General features: G+C 46.6%; 1 protein-coding gene across 6 annotated transcripts in view; it reads right to left on the reverse strand.

Moving 5' to 3' along the window:
* Positions 1 to 24,459, reverse strand: part of diaph3 (diaphanous-related formin 3) — a 295,832-nt gene that overhangs the window by 152,288 nt on the left and 119,085 nt on the right. For all 6 annotated transcript variants that reach the window (XM_081708221.1, XM_081708220.1, XM_081708219.1 and 3 more), the window contains exons 5-11: positions 12,823 to 12,897; positions 12,572 to 12,641; positions 7,112 to 7,248; positions 6,136 to 6,241; positions 2,196 to 2,306; positions 1,424 to 1,542; positions 769 to 885 (exon numbers count right to left, since the gene is read on the reverse strand). In XM_081708221.1, the coding sequence (XP_081564347.1) occupies positions 769 to 885; positions 1,424 to 1,542; positions 2,196 to 2,306; positions 6,136 to 6,241; positions 7,112 to 7,248; positions 12,572 to 12,641; positions 12,823 to 12,897 (735 nt within the window). The remainder of the gene's footprint in view (positions 1 to 768; positions 886 to 1,423; positions 1,543 to 2,195; positions 2,307 to 6,135; positions 6,242 to 7,111; positions 7,249 to 12,571; positions 12,642 to 12,822; positions 12,898 to 24,459) is intronic.

Raw genomic sequence — 24,459 nt, forward strand, 5'->3', positions numbered from 1 at the left:
TGTCTGCCGCGGCCCTCAGCAGACGGCTCCTGCTATCTCTAGTGTGTTTAGCACATAGCTCATGTCAAGCCAGTCGTCTCCAGTGCGACACAGCACGGCATGACCAGATCAAAAAGCTATTAGGGCAAACCAGAGAATTTATCATCATTAGGCCAACCGCGTACCTGACAATTACAACCAGCTTATAAGGCATAATGCTGATTTTGTTTAAAAAGTCCCGACAGAAAGAAGAACTGTAGCAACAAAAGGTTTTTAAACCTGATTACCCCATCCCCCCTACCCCACACATATCTATCCACACTTTATACTTAAATCTTAAAGGTAAAGATTTAATTGACGCTTCATGGACGCTGGTGTACAAGCGACCGCCACCCGAACGTTATCGGGAGCTGGAGGAGAGACCCACACTTCCCCACTCCCATAACCTCACTGCAGACTCTGTGGCCCACTGGACCCAGGGTTCTTGCATTGCTTGCTCAAAGCCAAGGAATAGACTGGGACATGTTTCCTGTAATGAATGGCCATATGATGAGGGCTTGGCTGCCACACGGGATGATGGTGAAATGTTCCTGGTGACTTTAAATATGCTCTATTGCCCATATTAAACATGTACCTTTTCTTTTCTTTTATTTGAAGGAGACGTGAGAATGTCTAATGGTATTTTCTCTTCCAACACTGAATCTGATATTGAACACGCAAATGTCAACATCTCTCTCCCTCTCTCCATGGTGTAGGTATGAGAAGCCACATTCTTTCTGTAAGACTTACCGCACAAAGTAATCATTTCGGATGAGCATCAGGTGCTGCAGGACGGAGACGAAGTGCGTCTCAGCGGCTGTGTCCCTCACCATGCTGTACACCACGTTAAACACGTCTCCTGCATCGGTACACGTGGGGTTAAGGAGGACGGCTCACAAGCACGCGCGCGCAAATGCATGCCACTCAAAATACAACAGTATTGGGTGGATGATTAACAATGAGGCTGATTGGACAAAAAGGTATTTTCTCACGCACACACGCACACACACACGCACGCACGCACGCACACAGATGAACTCCTTTTTATCAGAGCTGACACTACCGGAGACCTTTAATACATTGCTCTGACAAAAAGGCTTGGACGAGAATGATTTATGGGTGGAATTAAATCTAAGAAAATAAAATCAATGTGTCTACTGGAAACACATTACCCACGTTGGGCTGGTCAGTGTATGACCAGCACATTATTGCTATAGATTAAAAAGTCCCCTGAGGGTCAAACAGAGACAGGGAGAGAAAGAAATAGGGAGAGGCCATTTTAGTAGTGAGGCTAAAGCCTGTGCGTGTGTCTGTGGCTGTGGGTAAAGCCTGTGCGTGTGTCTGTGGCTGTGGGTAAAGCCTGTGCGTGTGGCTGTGTGTGCGGCTCCAGCTGTCAAAAGGATATTCAAATTCACTTTTGATGTCCTCCAAGCGATGGGAGAACTCAATCATGTCCTCCTCTTTATGTTCCTCAAACACCTTCAGCTGGATGTCCAGAGCCTCATTCCTGACAGCTCCCAGAGTCTACACACACACACACAGACAGACACACACACAGACAGACACACACACAGACAGACACACACACACAGAGAGAGAGCAAATAAACAGGAGTACAGAGATTAGGACAGAGGATAAAAAGAGAGTTAGAAAGAAAACAGGAGTGAGAAGAAGAAAGTGGGGGGGAAGAGACAGAGCAAAGGACAGATGGGGAGAGAGAGAGAGCGCGAGAGAGAAAATAGCAGAAGGCAAATTTCATTTTCTCCTTATTACTTTTTGTCTGTAGTCTTTCCACATCACTCTATTATCCTGTCCTGTAGCAGAGGGGAGAGGCAGACCTCCGTTTTGAATAATAAATACGACAGGAGCACAGCATTAATCTCCCACACACACTCACTCCATTTCATTTAATACACCCAGTGTCTGTTTTGTATGGGAAGTTCAGTCTGGTTTGTTCTCTGATGCTGAAAGAACAGTTGCACGTTACCAGCAGAGAAGAGAGAAAGAAAGGGAGAGAGGGGGAGAGAGAGAGAGAGATTGGGGGGGGGGGTATTGATTCAGCCGGATGACCTCTGCTCGGTGCCTCATAAATTATGCGCGGAGCTATTTTACATTATTTCACTCAAGTGGACACCTCATTTGAATATTAATACACAAGCAGGTGACGGGCTGCTTACCGGCAGCATCTCTCGCAGGCCGCAGCGCATGAACTCATTTCGAATGTGCAGCCTGAAGTCTAACTCATCAGGAGATGTAACAAGAGCGTTGATCAGCTGCATGCAAGACACCTAGGGAGAGGAGAGAACATTCAGCTTCACAGAGTGCGTGTTTGTTTTTGTTTGTGTGTGTGTTTTTGTGTGTGCGTGTGTGTAATGTGAGTTCATTACAAATGAAGCGAGGGAGTGTGACACGTCGTCATGTCAATAAGCCCTGGGCAGTGTGAAGGCACCAAGACCAGTGATGTTTCAGTCGGACGGGTGAAATGACTCAGCACGGGTATTTGATGTTGGTTTCAGCTTTTCCACAGGTCTCGTCAAGCTCTGAACACTGTAAGCTGACCTCAGTTTCCCCAAATCTGGAGGCAACATTTTACTAGTGCAACTTCCCCACCTCATTCTCCACATGCTGAGAAGAGCATGATAAACGGCAGAGTAGCACAGAGGTTTCGGTGTCTGACGGGAACGAGTGTGTTTTTTAGTTCCTGATTAGTTCATTCTGTACAAAAATATCTGCTGATGAATCTCATAACTGAGTCTTTTGCAAGAGAGCAAAAACTGACATTTCCAGAGGCAAGAAAGTCTTAACCTCAATATGGAGTTCCAATTTTAAACTCATTTTCCAACAATTTGTGCTTTTACACTATAAAACTCTTACGATGCTTTATTTTTTGCTCAAATTCTTGTGCTTTGGTATTCCACTAGCAGGGTGGTGAATACACCAATCTACAGGCAAGTCACAGAGCTCCTCCACATAATGATTTAAGAATGACCGGTCACACCAGCACTCCTGCAGTGCATTCTGGGTGTGCAACCTGTTACTACACTCCCCCGACCCCCATACACCAACCCACACCCCCGACCCCCATACACCTATACACACACCCCCACCCCAACTTCCCATCCAAACATACACATCCACTCACCCCACCCCCCCACCTTACACACTCCCCACAACACAAAATTATCATGGCTTACTAAGTGCACAGTTGTTAGGATTTAGGTTCACTGCAGTATTGCACAGTATTGCGTGATTCATTAAAAGACATGAGAAATTCAGCTTGAAGGATACTAAAGTCATCATCCCTGCATCAGCAGGAGAGAAAAGACCTCCAATTCCCAGTCGATTAGGAGTACAAAAATGCCCAGTTACACCAGCTTTAAAGTTCTGTTTTTGGTACAGAAATTAATGTTTACAAAAATGTGTTTTATTTTCAGAATGAGTTTTATGCATTACAAACATGTTAAAACAAGAAGACATGGAGTTTCCGGTTTTACAAAAATTCCCCAATGGGCATCTTTTGAGTGATGTGATCAAGGAGGGGTTGCTGTAGTTGTCTTATGGCCACATAGTTGTCTACAGGGGGCGCTGTTAACCAAAACACACCTCTCTCATATGGCTGTGACCCCCTCCCCTAGGACACAGAAGTGGCTCTAATGTCTCTACATCTGGAACTGCAGGTTGGCTGAACAGAAGTGGGGGGCTTCCTTTTATCTGTGAGCTCTCAGATGGCAGGACTCTTATTTTTACCGCCGTCTACAGTGCAGATTCACCCCCTCCTGTGTCCAAAGATCATCGATTATTGTTCAGTGAGTGTGTGTGAGATTGTGATATGGCAGTAATGCTGAGTAAAGGTTTCTGTTTCCACCCTTAGAAACCAACAGTGCATATTCTAACACTCTCATGGCTGTGTAGTGTGAGATGGAACTGATAGAAGCGATTATCACTCTTCAGTCCCCAGAGGTTGGTAATTATTTAGAGACAAATCCTACACAGACATACACAGGTGCTGGGAAACAAAAGCACTGGTATAAGCAACAACAATGCTGTAGAGATACAAACCAGTACAACCACGCGATGAATCATCCAGAGACCCTAAACAAAATGAAGTGTTTTGATGCTATTCAGAGATAGAGAAAGGAGAGACAGAAAGAGGGTGCACGCAAGAGACAAACTTATGTGAGCTGGGCATTTAAGTGAGGCCTTTATGTAGTCCTAGTGATGAGATTACTAATGTGCTTGCCTATCAATTCATGAGGTTAAAAGGATTACAGTTGCACTCTTGCAAAGCAAAAACAATAACTAGCTAGTCATATCAATAAAATTATGAATAAGAGCATCCAATTGGATTTTATAGATGTGAACTTCTAGGCCTAGGAAGGATCTCTCCCTTTCTGAGACTTTCTTTCCTCTAAGCTGGAAATGAACCCTAAAATAGAAAAGTTCTTGGACATGTTATGCTTAAACAGACACATATTTCAGCCATGCAATGCGAGGTGCAATCAGAATCATCAACTGCACAATCAATCAAATCAATCAATCAATCAATCTATATGTACCTACTGTCAGTTTTCCTCAGTTGGCTGTTATCTCAGCAAGAGAGACCAGAAGGATTTTATTTGAAGCATGAAGATTACAACTGCAATTCCCAAATGGTAAAGCAGTAATATTTGAGTGTGTGTGTGTGTGTGTGTGCACGTGCATGCGTGACCATGCTGTGTTGGCAGGGACAGAGACCAGAGTGAACAGAGCGCTTCTCTTCTCACCTCCCTCTGCTACCAATTAAACTACAACAATGAGGCTTTAATCAGTCTTAGCAATGCAGGCACCCAGTTAAGACGACACAGACCAATGCCCCAGTCTGGGCCCCCGGGCAGGAGAGACCACTGCCCAGACGGCATCTCACACACACAAACACATACACATGCACACACAGACAGAGACAGACAGACAGACAGACAGACGTACACACTCTCACAGCCTGACAATACCCATGGCTGCAGGACTCTTTCTTCCCACACCCCCCAGGGGCCCCGATAGCCACCTGTTCAGCACCATGCTAAAGGTCAAAGGGCAACAGCCTATTCCAGAGGGTCACTGAGCTGCCATCAACCCTTATTCTCCTCAAACACACGGCATGCACACACGTGACACTGATGAGAAGCATTCCACGTGCATGCATGTGTGACATCACTGATTGTTAGATGCATTCCACACGCATACACACGTGTGACATAACTGATAAGCATTCTACTCGCATGCATACATGTGCAATCACTGATTATTAGAAACATTCCAGACGTACACGTGTGACACATCACTGATTGTTAGAAGCATTCCATGCGCATGCACAGGTGTGCTATCACTGATGAGCTTTACATGGGCATCACACATGACATCACTGATGGTGGAGAAGCATTCCACGAGCGTGCACTCGTGTGACCTCACTGATGATGCAAAGCATTCCACGAGCATGCACACATCACATGGAGCGACTCATCTGACACACTCCTATTCATCAGATGACGGATGTTAACGTGCAAATGCAAAGACGACAAATTGTCGTTTTCATAGTACACCTGATAACTTGTAGCTTGGCAACTGAACTACTGTTAGTGATGCTAAGCAAATGTGAAGGGGAACCACATTCCAGCGACTCTCACAATAACTTCCCAGATGGGTTAACACACCCTCGCCCCTGGTGTCTCCCTGGACCTGCGCTAACTGTTGTGAATAGTTTATTCCACAGGGAATTTCAGAGCATCCCTTTTAGACAACAGAGTCTGTCCACCCACTCGGAGACTTTAACGCTGCCTTGGAGTCAGTATAAAAACCCTGCACAACACAAACACAGGAGTTCAGAAACTTTTGTATTGTTAAGATTCAGCATATTCTATAAAGTTAGTAGTTGACATAAATGCTATTACAAACACACCCAAACATTAGTAATAATTTCAACACTGTGTTGCCTGAATACCTCTTTATATGAATTTCAACCATCAGATATGCTCCATTGTCAGAGATATTTATTTGTTTATTTCTAATTTTGTTATTGTCTAGTACAGTCTGACTGGTGTGGTTGAAGGACTGTGGTTAGTGGTACCAGAGCGAGACTCTTACCTTGAGCTGAACAGAGCGGTCCGAGAGTCCCTGCACTATAGGGCCGAAGCGGCTGGTGCCCGTCCTTTCTCCCGCAGCAGTGATGGCTTCCAGAACCTTCTCCAGCCTGCAGAAACATCGCAACATACGTTGCGTTCCGTCATCTCCTCCTCAAGCTGCCGGCGGCCACCCTGCACCCCAGACGGCAGCGGCCCTGGCCTCTGCTACCCTCCCTGACACTGCGTTCGCCGCCTCGACGCGTACGAGCAGCTTCTCTGAGGGGTTACGCTGGGTCCGCACCTCCAGCCTTTCTCCTCTTCACTCTCGCACTCATGAGAAGAGTGCTCTAATAACTTTTTTTTATTTCTTTTTTTAACTTTCCCATAAATTATATTTCTTTTTATCTTGGCTGTATTTACTTGGCATGGCTACAAAGGTTATATTCAAACTGAGGGCATTCTGATAAGACACCAGTAATTAATCTTTTGCTCATTTGTGTCAAAAGTACCCTGTGGGTGAGATACAATCTCTGGGCAAAAGGACTCAAACAGAGAACGGATCCTGGGAGATCAAAGATAAGGAGGGAAGTTAAAACGATCAATATTTCAGGGCTGAGTTTGTAAAGGGCTGAGAGGATCTGACTGGACACAGCTTTGGCTGGGTCGCAGACATGGAGATGTTACACTGGCAGCACAATGTTGCTACGATATCACAAACCCCCCTGTACAGTACAGTGCAGTTTATACATGATTCCTACAAAATGTGAACGTGTGGCTAATAACTATGAATTTCTCATTTTCCAGCTGAACTAAGCAAGGCTTCTGATTTCACGGCAACTGCCTTGGTAATGTCTGGTGGAACGGAGGTCAAATTGATTGAGGTTCATGTAGCTTTGACACACACAGTTCCCAGAACACAGAATTACACTCAAACCAGCATTGGGCTCCAACTGGAGGCCAGAGAGACAGATAAAGGCAGCGGCCACTAGGGAACGTACGTGTTCTCCTCTCCCACGATGCAGATGGCAGAGAGCAGTTTGACGACGTCTGTCATCATGGCGGGCTGACAGGGATCCGTGGCTTGAGCCAGCAGTACCAAACTCTTTTCTTCCCCCAAGATCCTCTCCAGGCCATACTGCCAACACACAGCAAGAGCTCTGATGGTACCCATGGTTGTTATCTGGTTACAATAAACCTAGTAAAGTGAACACCTTCTCTGGAAAGCTAAGAACAGCCATGTTGTTCTATAATACCCCAATACCATATCTACGAATATTTTTGGAGTGATGCCTCATATGTTCTGGGACTGATTAAAAGGTCAGTGGTTCTGTTACTTTACTTTTTTTAATGCAAGATATTTTCTTGCTTTGTCAGTGTGTGCCTAGTTGCTTCAGTCAAATTTATTTTAAAAGTGCTGTAATGTAGTTGCAATGACTACTAACGTAGTTACTCTATAACAGACGAGTCAAGGCCTGTTCATCTGTCCTGGCTGTGTGATCCAGTCCAGAACTATAGCCCAACTGTCACAGGCAAGGGCTTCTGGGAAATATTGGCTATACACAGTTCCCAGATCTGGCTTCCTTTTTTTTTTTAATTTCTATTATTATTCTCATTATTTTTAAGCAGAAGTGTTGTCCACACACTGCAATCATTTTCATCATTTAAATACCAGGAACGTGACTGGGCCCTTTTAACATCTACTGGGAGATGTCCAGCCAATGCCGTGAGGCTGAGGAATATTAACATGGAGCAGAAATTTCTCCCTAAAGTTTTAAATTAGTGGTGACACTTCAGAGGGTGAGGAGCCCAAGGATGCAAAGGGGCCTGTGTGCAGGGCTGTCTGGAGCTTCGTCCTTGGGATAATGACAGCACTGCACATGCGATCAGGTATATGTAAATGTTAGAACGAGTGAGAGAGAGAGAGAGAGAGAGAGAGAGAGAGAGAGAGGGGGAGAGAGAGAGAGAGAGAGAGAGAGAGAGAGAGAGAGAGAAAGCACATAAGGGAGAGGGGCAGAGAGTAAGAGTGATAGTGTGCAAGGGAGAGAGAGTGCACGCACAAAGAATAAAGACAGAAGACATGAGAGAGAGCGCGAGAGCGCGAGCTCAAGGGAGAGGAAGGGAGGGAGACAGAGTAAGCAGGAGAGAGAGTGAGAGGGAGGGGGGGAAGAGCAAAGAGGTAGAAGAATTCAGGAATGTGGAATAGAGGAGCCTTGGGGGTCTGGAATGAAAAGAGCAGCTGGAAAACCTCAAAGACAAAGGAGGAGTGGCGGGGGGACAATAGAGACACCCGGGGGGTGGACGCTAACGCTAGAGACAGCAGAGGAGTGGAGGGAGGCTAACACTAGAGGCAGCAGAGGAGTGGAGGGACGCTAACACTAGAGGCAGCAGAGGAGTGGAGGGAGGCTAACACTAGAGACAGCAGAGGAGTGGAGGGACGCTAACGCTAGAGACAGCAGAGGAGTGGAGGGAGGCTAACACTAGAGACAGCAGAGGAGTGGAGGGACGCTAACACTAGAGACAGCAGAGGAGTGGAGGGACGCTAACGCTAGAGACAGCAGAGGAGTGGAGGGAGGCTAACACTAGAGACAGCAGAGGAGTGGAGGGAGGCTAACACTAGAGACAGCAGAGGAGTGGAGGGACGCTAACACTAGAGACAGCAGAGGAGTGGAGGGAGGCTAACACTAGAGACAGCAGAGGAGTGGAGGGACGCTAACACTAGAGACAGCAGAGGAGTGGAGGGACGCTAACGCTAGAGACAGCAGAGGAGTGGAGGGAGGCTAACAGTAGAGGCAGCAGAGGAGTGGAGGGACGCTAACGCTAGAGACAGCAGAGGAGTGGAGGGACGCTAACGCTAGAGACAGCAGAGGAGTGGAGGGACGCTAACGCTAGAGACAGCAGAGGAGTGGAGGGACGCTAACGCTAGAGACAGCAGAGGAGTGGAGGGACGCTAACACTAGAGGCAGCAGAGGAGTGGAGGGAGGCTAACACTAGAGACAGCAGAGGAGTGGAGGGAGGCTAACACTAGAGACAGCAGAGGAGTGGAGGGAGGCTAACGCTAGAGACAGCAGAGGAGTGGAGGGACGCTAACGCTAGAGACAGCAGAGGAGTGGAGGGACGCTAACGCTAGAGACAGCAGAGGAGTGGAGGGACGCTAACGCTAGAGACAGCAGAGGAGTGGAGGGACGCTAACGCTAGAGACAGCAGAGGAGTGGAGGGACGCTAACGCTAGAGACAGCAGAGGAGTGGAGGGACGCTAACACTAGAGACAGCAGAGGAGTGGAGGGAGGCTAACACTAGAGACAGCAGAGGAGTGGAGGGAGGCTAACACTAGAGGCAGCAGAGGAGTGGAGGGAGGCTAACACTAGAGACAGCAGAGGAGTGGAGGGAGGCTAACAGTAGAGGCAGCAGAGGAGTGGAGGGAGGCCAACACTAGAGACAGCAGAGGAGTGGAGGGACGCTAACGCTAGAGACAGCAGAGGAGTGGAGGGAGGCTAACGCTAGAGACAGCAGAGGAGTGGAGGGAGGCTAACGCTAGAGACAGCAGAGGAGTGGAGGGAGGCTAACACTAGAGACAGCAGAGGAGTGGAGGGACGCTAACGCTAGAGACAGCAGAGGAGTGGAGGGAGGCTAACGCTAGAGACAGCAGAGGAGTGGAGGGAGGCTAACACTAGAGACAGCAGAGGAGTGGAGGGACGCTAACACTAGAGACAGCAGAGGAGTGGAGGGAGGCTAACGCTAGAGACAGCAGAGGAGTGGAGGGAGGCTAACAGTAGAGGCAGCAGAGGAGTGGAGGGACGCTAACACTAGAGACAGCAGAGGAGTGGAGGGACGCTAACGCTAGAGACAGCAGAGGAGTGGAGGGAGGCTAACAGTAGAGGCAGCAGAGGAGTGGAGGGAGGCCAACACTAGAGACAGCAGAGGAGTGGAGGGAGGCCAACACTGTCACCACATGACATCACTGTACAGGAGGGAGGAACGGTGATCACTCCAATGTCCAAATCAGACTGAAGTGCTTCTCCAACCGTCGATCAGAACGCTCGACAGAAAATCGTGGTGCGAAATCTCCACTTACTCTCTGGCTAAAATAAAATTAATTATCATTTATTTCCACTTTCTCCATACAGTCATAACACGTCAGAAATATCTGTATCAGTCCATATAATTTTACTGTGACTATAATCTAAATCAGCCTGAACGGCACATCAGATATAATTACACTGAGCATTATCATATGTGTGTGTGTGTGTGTGTGTATTATTTTATTATTAATGAAATACTATGCACACACACAGTCAATGTGAGGATCTATAAAGCTATATTAAGGCTTTAAGGAGGCATGAGATCACTGTCAAAACTATCACTGATTTGTAAAAGTATACATTTTCTATCTGACCAGATGCTCCTCCATTTCTCTCCATATGAATTTAGATAGGAGAACATCCTCCTGTCCAGAAGCCATAGCGGGCGCAGCGTTCTAGGGGAGTGTTTACATGCGGTAATGTGGGTAAGTATGTTTATGCTGTTTTCTGTCTTAATTTTGCTGGCGCGTTTGCCAGCTGGGCAGGGACACCTGTGTGGCAGATGTGCCGTGGATGGAAAACGTCCCAGTGTACCGTGGGGCAGCAGAAGAGGTCTAGAGTGACGACAGGCCTGTGGGTAAATAACACACTCACCCCACCTTTACACAAGAGCTTACAGGCTGAGAGAGAGAGAGAGAGAGAGAGAGAGAGAGAGAGAGAGAGAGGGAGAGGGAGGGAGGGAGAGAGACAGAGAGAGGGAGGGAGGGAGGGAGGGAGAACAAACAAGGCAAAAAGAGAAAGATGTAGAGAGACAGATTAAAGAGCGAGAGAGAGAGATTATATGTACTCTAAAGTTTGTAAAAGGAATGCCAAGATGTCTTTCTGCAGCATGACTTGAGAGAAAGAAAACGTTTAACAAAGCTTACGATCCATTTTAATTTTTTCATTAAAAAATGGCTTATGCTTAATGAAGCATACTGATGTAATCAATTACCAGGTATTGTTATAGAGACATTGATAGATATATTATTAACTTTGATCAGACATCATGACAATTAATAGATCAACTACAAAACTCCAGAGCATATGGACAGCAGTGCATTAAAAAGAAGTGATCACGTTAGGAGAAGGAGAAACAGCTAGCAAGGGCGTCTGAAAACAGCACGGTCCTCCGGCTTACCCATCACCAGGCGAGCCGTGTTCACCCAGCCCGGTGATATCCAGCCAATCAGAGACTCTCAAATCTTTTAACCACACCAGGATGAAACACACACCGCAGCACAGGTCAAAGCCGATGCTGCTGCACGCAAAAGCATGTAATGTTTATGCATGGGGCCGGGGGGAGGGCTCCTCAGTCTGCATGCCACCTCCATCACATCAGAAGAGCTACTGGACTCTCTCATCTATCAGCCAGCTCTAACAGGGGAGGCCAAATCACTAAAAGCCCCCCGTCAGACATCTCTGGCACCGGTGCGCAGAGAATCATTCCCCCCCCCCCCCCGGAGTTCAAAGGGCTGGCCAGATACACCCCTCTTTCTGTGGAGCTCAACTCTTATCTTAAAGAAAAGCGCCATCCACTACGGCTACGGGACAGGCGGGGCCGCAGGGGTGGGAGGGGCGAATCGGCTGCGCGGTAAGGCTACCTTGGCCAGGCTGAGATGGGCACAGAGCCGTGCCAGTCAGAGGAGGACACGGGGCGGCACGGGTCATGGACTGCGTGTGCTGAGGCCAGGACTCTACAACCACCATGGGGAGATGGGATGATCTTGACCACACTGCCTTCCCTCTTAAAAGCAACTCAAATATAGAAAGTCCCCAGACTAATTTCTTTGTCGTGTTCAGGTGACGACCTTATTAACTGTCCTCAAGTCTGTACCCTGGATTTCAAAGTTACAACGTGGATTTATGAATGTGGTGTTTCTTAATTTTTGGCTGGGTGTCATTTCAAATCTCAGGTACAACAAATGAAACTGAAAGATGAATCACTGTGGACATTCTCTGCATATGAACAGCATCTCTAGAAATACTCGGGATAAAGTCCTCTGACCTTGTGGTTGCTCTGTGCTCCTCTCTTCTCTACCTCTCTCAAACAGACGGGAGTTTTTCTTTCTTCCGTAACCAACCTCAGCAGATCATTAGACTCATTCCCAATACACTCAACCCTTGAATCAACTTAATCAAAGCCATGTATAAAATATTAACATTTTAGGATATACTATGCCCATTACATTCTTAATTCATACACCATCGAAATAAAAAAAAAAACCACACTATTACAGTAATACCTCAAGAACCATCCTGGCTAATGTGTAACACAAGAGTAGGGGTTGTGTGTGTGTGTGTGTGTGTGTGTGTGTGTGTGTGTGTGTGTCTGTCTGTGTGAGAGAGAGACATTGTCACATTGTAAGAGTGAACTTGCTGTTCCCACATCAGTTTTACCTTGTTGTTCATGAAAGCCCTCAGACACTGAATGACTTTGTATTGATTCTTCTTATCAACCTTCTCCTGGCTGGAGACAGAGAGAGGGGTAAGCTCAGAAGATGAAACCAAAAATGAAATATGTAAGGCAACAGTCAGAGCTGTGATAAACTGCATGACCCCTCTTCCACATGAGGCTGCAGGTATTGCAAACATTGCATGTTTCAGTGCAACACGCTGCAGGGACTTGTGGGTAATATAGTCCATCTTACTGTTTTTTGAGCAGGAGACGATCCAGTATATCCAACAGAAGTCCCAGACCTTCATGGCCAAAACTCTGCACCCAGCTGTCAAGACACAAGAGACAAAAACATGATGAAACAACAAAACCACTTACAAACGGTGGCAAGGAGCAGAGGCACAACAGCTAGGAACCGGAATGGTCCGATTTCCCCTCGTTTTCCGTTTTAAGTAACCCCAGCGCTGGCAGTGAAGTGTCTGGCTACTTTGCGAGTCGATGTCCCATATTAGCCAAATCAAGCTCTCGACATTACACACTGGCAAAGAGCAGAAACAGATGAAAGTCAATAGGCCTCATCAGAGCCGTGTTTGTTAAACCCTATTAAATGTCAGCTCGGGCCTCCTTCTACAGGAGAGTAAGCTCTCCCCTGGAGCCATGGGCAAAGGCATTGCTAATGGAGCAAAGATGTTTATTTTAATTCTATTCAAACAGAATCTCGCACTCTGCAGCTCGATTGATTTTGTCTCAGTACTGGCAGTTTAGAAAATACTACAGTGCAAATCTGAGACTCCAGTAACAGTCAGAGCTGAAGCATGAGGGGTGAGACACTGATGAACAAAGAGAATAAGACCTGATCAACCTTGTTTGGCCGAATGCGCTCAGAAACACTAAAAACGCACACCGACACGCTACGCGCCGACTGAAACGCAGACCGTCGCGCTAGCATTATGATGGGTAAAGAAGACGACGAGAAGATCATTTTTGCGTAAAAAAACCCCCAAAAAAAGACACCCACAGAGAGAAAGAGAGAGAGGACGCACAGAACCACTCAGCGAGACCACAAAACAACCTCTATTCCTGCAATCAGACAGGCAGCTAAACAAACAAACATGCAGCCTGAACTCTACCATCACTCACTGCCATGCATCTCTATACTTAAGCCCATCTAAGTCTGTGCTGCAACACCTGCATCACTCACACGCTTACAATAGCGCACACACACGCCGCAGCCCATCTCTCGGTTGTCTGGGCGATCATCGCCACCCTTCTCGCCAGCAACGGTGGCGGAACGCGGGGCTGTTCTTCACGTCAGTCACGACGGCGGGGCGAGTGCTCAAAGCGGCCGTGGGAGGCAAAGAAGTGCGTTGGGCATCAACAGCCAATTTTTCAAAAGCCAGTGTCAAGAGGCATGGGTGCACTTCGGAGGGTAAATTACAGTCTAAACTGACCACAAGCTGCAGAACAAAAACCAAGAGATGAGGACTACAGAGAGGAGGGAGAGAGAGAGAGAGAGAGAATACAGAGAAGAATAACAGGATAAGACTATTTAGATGGAAGGAGAAAGAGAGAAAGGGTCCATCCTGTGAGATTGTGCCTTACTGAACAGCAGACCTCTCAGAGCCCACGACAAGCAGGACTGCGATTAGGAGGCTTTTCCAGGCTCCCTTTGCGAAAATGACAGTGTCTCTGGACCGGCGCGCTGGAAAGACGCAGCACACACACACTGCTGGAGCTGTTCAGCTCTCCGTCATACCGCAGGGCCCAGAGTAGCTACACAAGTCATTTTACTCAGAGCCAGAACAGCATTTTTCTCCAAAGAGGCATGCTTAAGGCCCTGCTCAGGAGCCCAGGATGCACACAAATTTCCACCACAAAAAACTGGGCAAAAATAAATGACACTCGGTTTGCTAACAAGAGTAAAAATGCAGGAAACTTCGAGCTAAAAAAGGTTTTCCATTTCCACAATGCATCAAAACTGAAAATTATTTGTAAAGTGTAAAGGCAATCAAACAATAAAATGTAAATATCAGAAACACTTCCACACTTGCACCATACATATTCCAGCACTGTCGGACGTATACTGTGCACGGCCCGGCGTGTACCGTGCACTGCAAACCTATCCACCATCACAATTATGATCATGGAAGATTTATCGCGAACAACATATAGCCTATCGATGCATTCAGCAGTAAACACCCATATGACACGCACTGTCGTGTGTGTGTGTGCGTGTGTGTGGAACAGAACTTCTGATCTCTAGGTACTGCAGGTACTGGGGACTCCACACCTTCTACTCCTGACAGCAACGATCCACGCTTCCCCTGTTTTGTCGCCTGTTTCTAAAATCACAAGTGTTTTCATCTTCTCGCCTGGAGCACATGTAAGCGGCGTCACTGTGGGGCGCTCGGCGGAGCCGAACGGAGGCTGCCGTTCTGATTGGGGCGGGGGTGGGGCAGCCGTGGCTCTGTCTGGTGCTTAATCACGCTTCACCGTGGAGGTAAACGTGGCGCGGCTACGCAATAATCAGCTGCACACAGAGCAGCGCGGCGCCGCGGCTGCTGTAAGAGCCATATTCATTCCCCTCACCGCTGTTCTTACACACATCCTGCTGACCTGAGAACATGAGACTGACCAGCTTCTCACCGAGGATGAGGGGGTGGTGATGAGACTGTGAAGAAGGGGAAAAAAAGAGAGAGAGAGAGAGAGACAGAGAGGGAGAAAGAGAGAGAGAGGAGAGAGAGAGAGAGAGAGAGAGAGAGAGAGAGAGAGAAGGGGGAGGGAGAGAGAGAGAGAGAGAGGGGGGGGGGGAGAGAGAGAGAGAGAGAGAAGGGGGAGGGAGAGAGAGAGAGAGAAAGAGAGAGAGAGAGAAGGGGGAGGGAGAGAGAGAGAGAGAGAGAGAGGGGGGGGGAGGGAGAGAGAGAGAGAGAGAGGGGAGGAGAGAGAGAGAGAGTGAAGAGAGAGAGAGGGGGGAGGAGAGAGAGGAGAGAGAGGAGCGAGAGAGAGAGAGAAGCCGTCTGGCGGGCTCGGCAGGCTGGGCAGGCAGTGAGCCATGTGGCGTCCTCATCATGCCATGCTCGTACAGTTCTAATCAACAAGCCGCACGCCTCCCAGTGTCTGACTAATCAAAGCCTGTAGCAGGTACGTCTGCACAGTGCTCAAGGTGAGGCAAGACAGGGCCCAACCTGAACACAATCCGCCACGTCGGAGGGAAGCACAGGAGAGAGGAGGTGACTCGCATCCAGCAACAGCAGTCATTTACTGAAAGGATTCCAGAACATGCCATCGCCGGGATGGATAAATAAATAAATAGATAGACAGACACTAATAATAATGTTTTAATATTGTTGTTATTTATTTTATTGTTATTATCATCATTATTATTATGATGATATATGGGTGAGATGGATTGATGCTTTAGTGAAATAGGAAGGTACAGATGTGCCATTGCAGTCCAATCAATGCTAAATTAATACAACAGCACAGAGTGGAAGTGCATTCCTGGACACTGTGCACATCGTGTACCAACTCATTTTGTTATTCAGGTTCCAGCATGAATGAGGGACAGGTCAATAATTGAATAATCAGGATGGAGCACAATCAGGCCCTTTCACAGGAACGAGGGAACAGTGATGTGTAATGAAACGCTATCTGGATAAATATTCACTGAGAGAAGGAGTGGAAGTGGGGGTAGAGAGCGAGGAGGGAGCGTAAGAGTGTGAGCACTGAGGAAAGGAAGCCATGAAGGAAGAAAGGGAGGAAGGGATAAAGGAAAAAATCTGAGAGAGAAAGGAAGAGTGCAAGCAACAAGCAAAGAAAAAGTGAAACGCCTGTGTTCAAAAGATATGACGAGGGGTCACGAGTTCAGTGTCGAGTGAGAAGAAAAAACAACTAGCAGTAATAACAGCTCTAAGAATAATTCATCTACTGCAGGTGATCAACATCACAGGGAACAAAACTAATGTGAGAAAGCACTGAGGGATCTATTCACACCACGCTCAAGTCAGCCTTACACGGGGCCGCCATGACACTCAGACCTCAGCGCAAACTTCTGTTTGTTTGCTCGACTTTGCTTGTTTTTGTTTGTTTATTTATTTTGTAGACAAGGCTATTTTAAAATTATTAATCTCTTAATTCCATTACACACAATTCCACTGCACACCTAAAATATTTCTCGTGTGTATAATGTGCTAATTATGTGGCAAACTTTTAGTACAAAGATATAACAATAGCTTTTTCAAACCCTTTTTAGCGACTTAACTTCCGGATTCGATCGTCATATTGGAAAGGCAGTGCAGCCAAAGTCTGAGGACAAGAAGGTAATTTACTTTCAAACAAGGTCAGTGGAGACTGAACAGGTGCCATGAGCCCATTCGCACGGTCCCGCACTTACACCGCAGGCTTGTAGTGCATGTCCTCTGTGAGAAGTACAGAGACCAGATACACTGCTTACGGCTTGTTACCTTTGACCAAAAAAAAACAAAACACACCACCATGAAGCTAATTGCTGTCGGTCACAAACAAACATGAAATGCATGTGTACTGAAAAATGCTTCACTCTCTTTCACGAGTGTTCTATTTAATCAGTTGACTAAACATCTACCAAATTAATTAGCAAAACCCAGTACATTGCAAACAACAGCCCCCAAAATTCCTCCCACCCCCACGATCACGTTTGTGGTTGGCTGCATCTTCCCGTCTCAAGGCAGCTGATGTCCACCGTAAAACAAACAGCCGCGTCTCTGAGCCTCATTTCTGGTTGTGTCCTCTGGTCCGATGGCCCAGGTTCCCCTCACAGAGGGACGAGCCCTGGCAATCCCACGTTCAGCTTCAACTCTGTCCGGACGTCTTCTTACTGTCCTTGCATCATGAAAGAAGAACACGCCGTACGCAACGGCACGATGATTTATGACTTATGATTTGCCGCTATTGACCGAGCGGGATCTGAACCCATTCATTACTGCGATTCCTACGAACCAATCAAGTTAAGCTTCCCCGCTGTGCAGGCGGCAAGTAACATGAGCACGCATTCCTGGCCCAGCCAAAGCGTGAACAAAGCGTAATAAAACAGGTTTCTGGTGTCCAGACCGCTCTGCAGGTATTCGTCGGCAATTGTCCTACGAACGTTCTTCAGTCGCTCTCTGTGCGAAAGGGGGTCGGTAATGAGAGGCCTCAACACTGACGGGGAGGAGTCGCCCGCTTGCTGACGGCTGAGGAATGAAGCTCCCACGCTGGAGAGAAAATTCAATTTAGTCCCCTGCTCCCTGGAAGGATGGGGCTGAGCCAGTGAGCGATATTGAGCGGGCAGGGCCCGGGGTCTTGACAGTCGCTTCATTGAAATGCATAGCTCACAGGCAAGCAGCCATATTTCCCCCATCATCAGGGGGTGAAGTTGAGTGCAGGAGGGGACAATAATCACTTGATGCATGGTCAGGATTACGCCAGCAGAAAACAAATGGGACCTGTCGTCACGGCGACAGGGTGCCAATGCCTGTCAACATGGCGCGACAAAGAGAATCGTCCCACCATAAGCGAGAGAAGGGGAAAGGTCTTCCGCACACGCATCTGAAGAGGGCAGAAGGGAGCGCACAAGCACGCGCAACACAAAACACGCGGTTCACGCAAACACTGTGAACAAAGACACAGTCATCTGACATCACGTGAGCTGAAATCTTATCAGCAGGGGTCCAAAGGAGGAAATGGGCATCCGTGTTCAGAACTGCACCAAGGGAGTCGTCATCATCTTCATCATCATCATCTTTGTCATCCTCTCTCTGCCTCTCCCTCCCTCTCCGTCTCATCCCCCCATTATGTCCATGAGAGCAGATGCCGCTGGATTGATCAGCCCATGTAAGGCAATCAGCAGCAGGTCTATTGTGCATCAGCAACGAAATTAGACAACATCTACATCTCCCTCCCTCTCTCCCACTGCTCCCCCATGGATGACTGCTTGCTCACAAAAGACAGAACGTCTGCAGCAAACTGAACCCTTAAAGAAAACGCAGAGGGCACTTCACCACCGTGGGAGGATCCAATCAGGAGAGTCGCTGTCGAGTGCTGTGTCCAACCCATCACAATCACATTAAGTGCCACATTCGTTCGGGGGAGGGGGGTGGGGGTGGTTCCTGGTTCAAGCACAGACGCTATGATCTCCTTCTCCACCACTCCATCTCACCTCACGGTTCCTCACAGTGTTCATTTTCCTCCTGTTTTGTTCCTTCTAACGACTTGCTTAAACACAGCCGATGCTCATTTCTTAATATCTTATGCGACAAACTGAAACTACTGGATGCCTTTGACCCTCAAGGACTTCTAAGTTCCAGCGTTAAGTCCGTAAAATATCAAGACACAGTTACTAAAGGCACCTGTGGACAAAGCATAGCACACAGACGAGCAGCTATATTTTCTGCTCACTGGACCATGTGCATGTGTTTGTTGTGTGTGTGGTGTTGTGTGTTTACATGTGCACTCACTGTTCAAGTCATCAGCTTCTGCAAGCTCCAGAAAGTCTGCCCAGGCCTCTAAGCCCTGTAGATCTTATCCGCTGTTCATAAACCAAGTCTGAGCTTATGAGTATTGGCTCGGTCGCACCAATGAACAGGGACCAGCCAGACTCCTCTGGGGGGTTCGAGCTCTGACAAGAAGACTGCAGCAAATGTTTACATGTGCAGAGAGAGGGGGAAAACAGGGAGAAAAAAAATAGGAGGAGAGTGATTGACACAAAAAATCTGAAAGCTTTGAACTCCATGTGTGTACCTGGCCTACAGGAGCAACCTCGTGCTTTCATTAGCAGCGTGTAGCATCCTCCTACACCCTTAACGACCCACCACTTCAATCACGCTCTCTATTCATCTCTCCCTGTACCTAACCTCCCTCTTGGCCAATTTTTGCCCATTACCTTGGTTCTCTTTCACCGTCTTTGAGTGAGTGTGTGTGTGTGTGTCCTTGTTTCAACAGAATACAGGTGATGCAAGCACATCGCCAAAGGGAAGCGTGTGCTAAGAAAATAGCTGAATGACTGCTGTCCATTAATTCCAACGTGATCGCGGTAAAAACGTCCGCCACTAAGGTGTCGCAAGGTTAATGTAGTTAATGAATGCAAAATGACCTTCAGAAATGTGGCTATCCGAACTGCGTGCTGGGGCTGAAATAAACAGCATGTGTGGAGATTTTAACCAAGGTAGTCCTAAATATTAACGAGTTTCAGAGTAATTTATGCTCGCTAAGGGGATACATGTCAGTCACGATGTAAACAGTGACAGCCAAGAAGCACATGTACGATCATCAACTTGTTAGAGACAGCAATACTGAAAGGGGGTGGAGGGGGTCCGCTCACTCTCTCTCCCTCCCTCTCTCTCCTATGGCTAAGCATTAAAAACATTGGAAAACAAATTCATCATCCCATTCCCAGGAAACAAAAACAGTCATAAATCAGGGAGAAAAATGAGGAGCCTTATCTGCCTAACTTCACAGCTAAGGCAGCTTGACTCTCCCCTGTCCCTGCGGAGAGTCTAGCCCAAGGATACGTTAGCCGCCCCGGCGACGACAGAGCCGCACTGAGCCCAAAATAAAATATTAACTGGAAAGGCCCCCACGATGGCCGTGGGTCCAGCACGCCGGCGTCACCCTACCATCCTCAGGAGAGAGGAGAGCAGCCCAGAGCCTCCAAGCAGAGGTGCCTCCACCAACCTGGATAGCAAAAGTAAAGGCGATAAACAAGGCATATATTTATATTCTCCTATGCATCATTTATAATGCCGGAACTCCACAGACAGCTCTCGGGGCGGTGCGATGATAAAGCTGGACAGTGATTGGCCAAGGGCCGTACGGCAGTTTACGCTTGGGAACCAATAGAGGTGTTTTAACCTCGTGCCTCGGTGCCTCAACAATATAGCCAAAACGCAGGCAAAATGGGAACGTTTGAAGATAAAAAAATAAAATTAATGAGTACAATATTAAATCAATAAAAAACTAATTTACTTAAAAAATCAATGAAAACATCAAAAAAATGTTTTCTAGCTATCCCAGAAACAGGCAAAACAAACCTTTGAGATTAATTGCAAATATTAAACACCACACTAAATTCCTTAAAGATCTACAAACAACAAACTTTTAAGAAGAAATTCTTGAACCAAGAAGAGTAATTAAGTTTGTTGTAAGCTATAAGTTAAGTCGCTTCAAAATACCCTGAAGGGAACCAAGTGACAACACAGCAATAAACACGCTAATGTCCAGCCCTCAGTTATGGGAAGACTTTGTCCGGCGAGTAACAAGGCTTTCAAGACTAAAATGCCAACGATAGCAAAGGAAATGGTATGAGAAGAGGCTGGCTATATATATATATATATATATATATATATATATATATATATATATATATATATATATATATACATGACAACACACACGTATATGTGTATATACGTGTGTAAGATCCAAGGCTGCACAGTAACGAGACCACACTGCCTTCTTTAGTGCCCAGGGGGTGTCTCATAATGGACTTTGCTCTTTGACATTAACTCTCTGTCTGGAACTGCAGAAGGTTATTTTAATCTATAATGGACATTGTATGGGGGTCAGATTGTGTGCACACCAAGATACCCAACTTCAGGTGCTTGTATAACATTTCTTTAAAAGATTTCTTTTTTGCCGCTTTTTGTTTTATGGGTCACTAACAACATAGCTGACAGTATCAAAGGCAACGGTGAACAAAAGACTATGCAGACCTATCTTACATAATCTGGAGGGAGGCTCCACCAATTAGACAAAGCTGATGTAACTGGAAAATAAGACAGTAAGACTCAACCATCCTTTTTTTTTTTTAATCTTTCACTTATAAACACTAGAGCAGGTAGAGAAAAGTGCTACAAACGCCAAGGTTGTGGTTTAAATTCTCAGGGAACATACACACAGTAATATTACAAATGCTGAAAACATACAAAGGTTACAGGATAAAGGATAAAATTCAATACTAAACCAACAAAGACTAGAGCAAATACAGTAATTACAAGAATTCTGACTGACAATGTGGTAGCAGTTTATCAACTGCAGATGTTCTGTACTGTGTAGTCCAAAGACATGAATAGTTGCAATCACACCCTTCACACACTTAGCGGGGAATCTGATATTGGTCAGTGCTCTGTGTGCTGAAGTGCTGTTTCTGTGATTCAGAAAGGCACTCTTTAGAACCGAACTGTTTATGCGTAGAAATGCATAATTTTGCAACAACAGTTAGACGTTACGTTTGAACACACTGCGTGTCTGCATGTGTTACATCGCTAGCACAAAGCTCATCTACCATCTTGCCACTGTGATCAGCAGCTTGTGAAGCCTGCAAGAAAAAAAATCAAAGGCACTAATGACCTGAGACCGACGCAAAAATGTAACAAATTATTCAACTTCGTGACATTAAATCAAAGCCTTATCCATGCAATGATCTCAAACTACTGCAGAAGCGCATGCTTCAAAGTCTATTCCTTCATCAGGGGTGTGTGTGTGTGTGTGTGTGTGTGTGTGTGTGTGTGTGTGTGTGTGTGTGTGTGTGTGTGTGTGTGTACACTGGTGCAAGAAAAAACCAAAAACTTGCATCAAGATAAAAGTAACTCCAAACAAATATTACTAATTCACTTTCTCATTTTACTCACAAATGGGAATCATGTTTAGATCACCTTGCAGTATTCCTTGTGCTACTGACGAGCAGAACACCCAGTTGCTCCTGAGCACACGAGCTCCACTTGGCTACATATTCTGAGTCGAACTGTTAGAACTGCTGTCCTAGTGTGTGACGTGACTACACACAGTGGGGAAAAGCCCCTTCTAAGCCTTCAGCTCAGTCAGTAAAGAATCCTCTATCTTAACACCATCCGAGGAAGAACAGACAAACACAGAACAAGAGAGCGGTGAGAAGACGAGCAGGGGGAGCTCCGTGCTACGCAGCTCTTGTTGGAAGTAATTTGGTTTCTCATAGACGAGGAATTAATATCACTTCCCCTTCTGCCATGCATATAGCTTTCGGTAAACAGAAAAGAGAAAAGTGAGCTGCTCTGTATTCTGATGAAACAACCGCACAGTGGTTTCAGAAGACATCACTGTAAGAATACAGCACAGACAGCACAAAATCAAGCCAGTGTGGCATAGAAAAGGAAAAAGGAAAAATTTTAAACGCCCCGATTACCACGGGAACCACTCTGCCTTCACCTCCACATCTTTTCCATCTCGTCTCTCTGCTCTTGGTGTTTCTCGAGCTTTGTGTGTGTGTGTGTGTGTGTGTGTGTGTGTGTACGTACATATTGGAACCACTCTGTCTTCACCCCCACATCTTTTCCATCTCTCTGCTCTTGGTGTTTCTCGAGCTTTTCGTGTTGTTCCTGATGTGGTCATCACCTGTGATCAATACATCTGTCTCTACAACCCTCTTCTGCTGTTTGTCCATCACTACTGTGTCCAGTTGGTTAGACATTATTTTATCTATTTCTCTTTATCTGGAAGTCCCACAGGATCTTAGCACAGTCATTCTCCAACACCTTCAGGGGTGTATTCCACTTTGGCCTTGGAACTTCCAGCACGTACGTACGTACGTACGTACGTATACACACACCCACAAACACACACCCACACCACTTTATTAGGTGTACCTATTCAACTGCTCATTAATGCAAATATCTAAATAAACAATCAGATGGCGTCAGGTCAATGCATTCAGACATGGTCAAGACGACCGGCTGAAGTTCAAACCAACATCGGAAATGGAGAAGAAAAATGATTTGAGTGATTTTGAAGGTGCCGTGGTTGTTGGTATTAGACAGGCTGGTCTGAGTATTTCAGAAACTGCTGATCTACTGGGATTTTACACAATCATTTCAAGGGTTTACAGAGAATGATCTAAAAAAGAGAAAATATCCAGTGAGCAGCAGCTCTCTGGGCGAAAATGCCTCGTTGATGCCTGAGGTCAAGGGGGCAAAGCCTGACTGGTTTGAGCTGTAAGAAAGGCAACAGTAACTCAAATAACCACTCGACAAAACCGAGATATGCAGAACAACATCTCTGAATGCACAACACGTCGAACACTGAAGCAGACAGGCTACAGCAGCAGAAGACCACACCGGGTGCCACTCCTATCGGCTAAGAACAGACAACTGAGACTACAATCCACACGGGCTCACCAAAATTAGACAACAGAAGATTGGAAAAATGGTCCCTGATCTGATGAGTCTCGATTCCTACTGCGACATTCAGATGGGAGGGTCAGAATTTGGCATAAACAACATTGAGGCATTTGATCCATCCTGCTGTGTCAACGGTTCATGCTGGTGGTGGTGTAATGGGGTGGGTGCACATTTTCTTGGGACACCAGGGGTCACTTTATACCAACTGAGCATCATATGAAAGCCACAGCCTACCTGAGTATTATTGCTGACCATGTCCATCACTTATGACCACAGTGTCCACATATACTGATGGCTACTTCCAGCAGGATAATACGACATTTCACAAAGCTCAGACCACTTCAAAATGTACTCAAATGGCCTCCACTGTCACCAGATCTCAATCTAACAGAGCTCCTCAGAGATGTGGTGGAATGAGAGATTCACATCACGGATGTGCAGCAGATGAATCTGAAGCACATTTTTGTGGTATTGTGATGTCAGTATAGACTGAAACCTCAGAGGAACGTTTTCAGCACCTTGCCATGTAGAATTAAGGACTCTCTCTCTCACACACACATTCTCTCCCTCACGCGCACACACATTCTCTCCCTCACGCACACACACATTCTCTCCCTCACGCACACACACATTCTCTCCCTCACGCACACACACATTCTCTCCCTCACGCACAAACACATTCTCTCCCTCACGCACACACACATTCTCTCCCTCACGCACAAACA

This window comes from Electrophorus electricus, chromosome 26 (genome assembly GCF_041902795.1).
Source record: "Electrophorus electricus isolate QZ-2024a chromosome 26, ASM4190279v1, whole genome shotgun sequence".
In the NCBI taxonomy this organism is placed as follows: Eukaryota; Metazoa; Chordata; class Actinopteri; order Gymnotiformes; family Gymnotidae; genus Electrophorus; species Electrophorus electricus.